At 43.6% G+C, this 3,838-nt stretch overlaps 2 protein-coding genes across 2 annotated transcripts in view; both read right to left on the bottom strand.

The window, feature by feature from the left end:
• Positions 1 to 2,209, bottom strand: part of AS3MT (arsenite methyltransferase) — a 74,822-nt gene extending 72,613 nt beyond the window's left edge. The window contains exon 1 of the mRNA XM_006166387.3: positions 2,078 to 2,209. The gene's annotated coding sequence lies outside the window, so the exon portion shown is untranslated. The remainder of the gene's footprint in view (positions 1 to 2,077) is intronic.
• Positions 1 to 2,278, bottom strand: part of BORCS7 (BLOC-1 related complex subunit 7) — a 20,191-nt gene extending 17,913 nt beyond the window's left edge. The window contains exon 1 of the mRNA XM_006166388.3: positions 2,078 to 2,278. Coding sequence (XP_006166450.1) covers positions 2,078 to 2,218 — 141 coding nt within the window. The 5' untranslated portion in view covers positions 2,219 to 2,278. The remainder of the gene's footprint in view (positions 1 to 2,077) is intronic.
• Between the last annotated feature and the right edge of the window lie 1,560 nt (positions 2,279 to 3,838).

Below are 3,838 nucleotides of genomic sequence, written 5' to 3'. Positions count from 1 at the left end.
ACACACACACACACACACACACACACACACACACACACGCCTGGCATGAGTTTAAGCCACTGGGTCCGACTGGAACCGCGGTCAACTACGTGGGAGTCCAGCAACATAGCCATTACGTCAAACGCTTGTCCCCAGTCTACATTTTAAATTGGTGTTATGAAACAATTTCAATCTGAAACTGTAACAGCTGTATCGTTAGATTTACACTAATGCATTATATGCCATTTAATGATGACAGAGAACGGACCGTAACAGATCTTGATTCTGTGACTGCCTTAAAGAACATTCATAAATGATTTTAACTTTCTAATGATTCTTTGACTTTTGTATTATTCACTTAGTTTATTTCTAAAATAAAAACTAGAGGCAGCTTCAGTGTGTCCACTGAATACATTCTTTGTATGTATTTATGTGTCTTTAAACACATTTTAAAACTTATTTAGTGCTTAATGTCACTTTTTATGTGTTACTATTACTATTTGTATGGTTCTGTTCTTTTTCTTTTCCTTTTCTTTCTGTTTTGTTGTTAATAAGGGGTAAAGCGGGCCAGTAGTTGGCGTAATGGCTATGTTGCTGGACTCCCATGTAGTCGACTGCGGTTTGAGTTCTGGACCCGGTGGCTTAAACCCTGGTGCGTGTTTGTGCGTGCCCAAGATCCCGAGAGGAGAATGGAGGAGAAGGGATTACGGCATGGCCATAGCCCCAGAGGGTGATTTCTCACTTTCTGCCTCTCTGTCTCTCTCTTTCTGGCAGGCACACGTGCCCTATAGAAAAAAATCTCTCCAAAAAAAATAAAAATAAAAAAATAATAACAAGGGGTAAAGGGGGCTGACAGGTGGCATGGTGGTTAAAGGCACTGGATTCCCACTTCGCTGATCACGGTTTGAGTCCCAGACCTGGAGACTTGTTTTCTCACTTTCCTTCTCTCTCTCTCTCCCTCTCTCTCTCTCGCTCTCACGCTGTCCCTCTCTGGTCAAATTGAAATAAACAAATGAATAAATAGTTAAATAAAATAATTCTTTTAAAAATATATAGGGTGTAAAGTGAGCTCTGGAAATACTTTGCAGGCCACAAAAAGTAAAAGTATATAATGGCTCAGGGGAAAAAAAAAGTTCAATGGGTAGGTCTTTCTTTTAGGTGGGGGGAACAGGATGTACATACACAGACCTTCCTGATGAGTAATGCCATCAATTATTTCTATACATGAAGAAACTGAAAAAGAAGAATGTACAAGACAGCGGCAGGAGCCTTGGTGGTTAAGGGTGCTGGGGTCCCATATGGCCTACCACGGTTCAAGTCCCTGACCTGGTGGTGGCTTGCTTTCTCATTCCCCCCCCTTCTCTCTCTCTCTGTCTCTCTCTGGTAACACTGAAATAAATAAATAAAGTCAAATAAAATAACTATTTTAATAAAAAGAATCTGCTAGAAAGACAAATCAGGAAAGAATAAATCCTTAAGCACGTGATGCACAAAAGTGTGGATTAATTTAGGACGTTGAAGGCAAAATGATGCTGCATAATTAAGGGACTGAAAGAGATAGGGCTTCACTAGAGAAAGCCCCGAGAAACAAAGAATTGGTTAGATGCTTCTTTTGCCATCCAGTAGCTCTATCCTTTTGTTCTGTTTTGAACTTGTCAGTGAGTGGGCTCACTAGATTGAGAGAGAGGGAAACAGAGTGAGAAAGCACCTGTCGTGGGGGATGGTCAGACCGCAATCCCTTCTCCTCCACTTCTTTCGGAATTTTGGGCGCACACACACGCAGAGTGTTTTCCAAGCCTCTGGGTCCTGGACTCGAACCGCACAGTGGGCCGTGTGGGATACAGCCGGCCCAATTACCCACCATTGGCTAGCCCCGCGCTCTCGGCTCTGAAGCACAAATTGGCATCACACGACCTTCCCACCGCGGCGCTGAAGCTAACCAGAGACTACAGACCCAGAAAGCAGCAAACGACCCCTCCTCTAGGCTCCGCCGCCTACAATTCCCAGAATGCAAAGCTGCTCCCCCTGGCCCTCACACAGCTATGGAAGGCGGCGAGTTTCCACAGTACTGGGCCACGAGAGCCCACTGCCCGCTCACCTCCGAGCTCCGGGACCCCTTCAGCACCTGCTTGGTGAGCGCGATCACGTCTGTTCCACAGGTGTTTACCTTCTCCGTGAGAAGCCCCTTCACGGACTGACCAAATCGCGCCTGAGAGTCTGGAGTTCCCGTCGCCATCATTCAACTCCGCTCGGGCGATGGCGAGTGGTCGGGGCCAAAAGAGTTACAAAGCGAAAGAAAAAGAGGCGCTGTCTCTCCCTACTGTGGGAAAAGGGAAGGGCGCATGCGCGTGACGGGCACGGCCCTTCGCTAACTTTAAACACTTGTGAAATACTCAGTTGATGTCTCAAGGAAGAGAGGGACGAGGGGAACTTCTCTGCAGGGAAATGGAGGACGATGTCGGTAAATTGGTTTAGAATCGAAAGGCCTGGATTACAGTCCCACTTCTACCTTTAAGTCGTTGCGTGACTGCGATTTACTCCTCCGCTGCGTCTTACGCTCATCTGTAAAACAGAAGTCATGGTCAAAGTCTGCGAAGGGTTATGAGAATGAATTAAGATCATTCCATTCAATTTGAATAGTTCACGTGCTAAACCCGAGCCACTCTGCGGATGGATAAAGAAATCTAATCTAATTACAGTCTTTGTCTCCACGGAACTCCCAGGCTGATGAAGCGAACACGCATGTAAACACTGAAACTGGAAGAATACCTAATAGAAAAATTGGCAAATGACACAAGTGGGCAATTAAAAAACAAAACAAAAAACAAAACAAACAAAAAAAATTCAAATAGCTAATAAATGTGAAAAGTGTTCTACATCACTAGATATTTAATAATAAATATTTTATTAAAATCAAACTGAAAATCACTGTGGAAATGAGTTAATATGTGAAATATTTCAAGTAGTTCCATTTTAAAAAATGTTTAAGAATTATTTTATTGGCACCAGCATATGGCATAATGGTTATGTCGTTAGACTCCCATGTAGTTGACCACAGTTGGCGCCTTAAAACTCAACACCAGGGGGGAAAAGCAGGTGGCAGTGGTTAAAACATTGAACACTCCCACATGGCCAACCATGGTTCAAGTCCTGGACCTGGTAGCTTACTAACTCACTTTCTCTCTCTCTCTCTCAATCTCTCTCTCTCTCTCTCTCTCTGTGTGTGTGTGTGTGTGTGTGTGTGTGTGTGTGTGTGCCTGGTCAAATGAAAATAAATGAATGAATAAATAAAATTAAAATAATTATATAAAAAAAAAAAACTCAACACCAGGTGCATGTGTATGTGTGCTGAAGGTCCCAGGAGGAGAAAGGAGAAGGTATTACAACATGGCCATCTCCCCTGGGGTGTGATTTCTTGCTTTCTGTCTCTGTCCCTTTCTGAGTCTCTGGTGAGCACATATGCCCTACAGCAAAAATCTCAAAAAAAAAAAAATTTACTTGGGGGTGATAGTGAGAAAGTAAGCCACCAGGTCCAGGACTTGAACTGCAGTGGCCATGTGAGAGTCCAGTGCCTTAACCACCATACTACTTGCCAGCCCCTGGATAGCTCCATTTCTTTATCAGTTAATGCTCAAGAGAGAAGACTGGTGTTGAAAATTTTGTTCAGTAGGACCAGCAGGTGGTGTGGTGGTTAAGGCACTGGACTCTCACATGGCCACTGCAGTTCAAGTCCTGGACCTGGTGGCTTGCTTTCTCACCTTCTCGCTCCCTGTCTGTGTGTGTCTCTCTGGTCAAATTTTTTAAAAAATGAGTGAATGAATAAAGTTACATAAATAATTTTTTAAAACAAGAAAATTTT

This window comes from Tupaia chinensis, unplaced genomic scaffold (assembly GCF_000334495.1).
Source record: "Tupaia chinensis unplaced genomic scaffold, TupChi_1.0 Scaffold144255_1, whole genome shotgun sequence".
Classification (NCBI taxonomy): domain Eukaryota; kingdom Metazoa; phylum Chordata; class Mammalia; order Scandentia; family Tupaiidae; genus Tupaia; species Tupaia belangeri.
The sequence above is the reverse complement of the archived record's forward strand: the minus strand, read 5'-3'. Positions and strand labels throughout refer to the sequence as shown.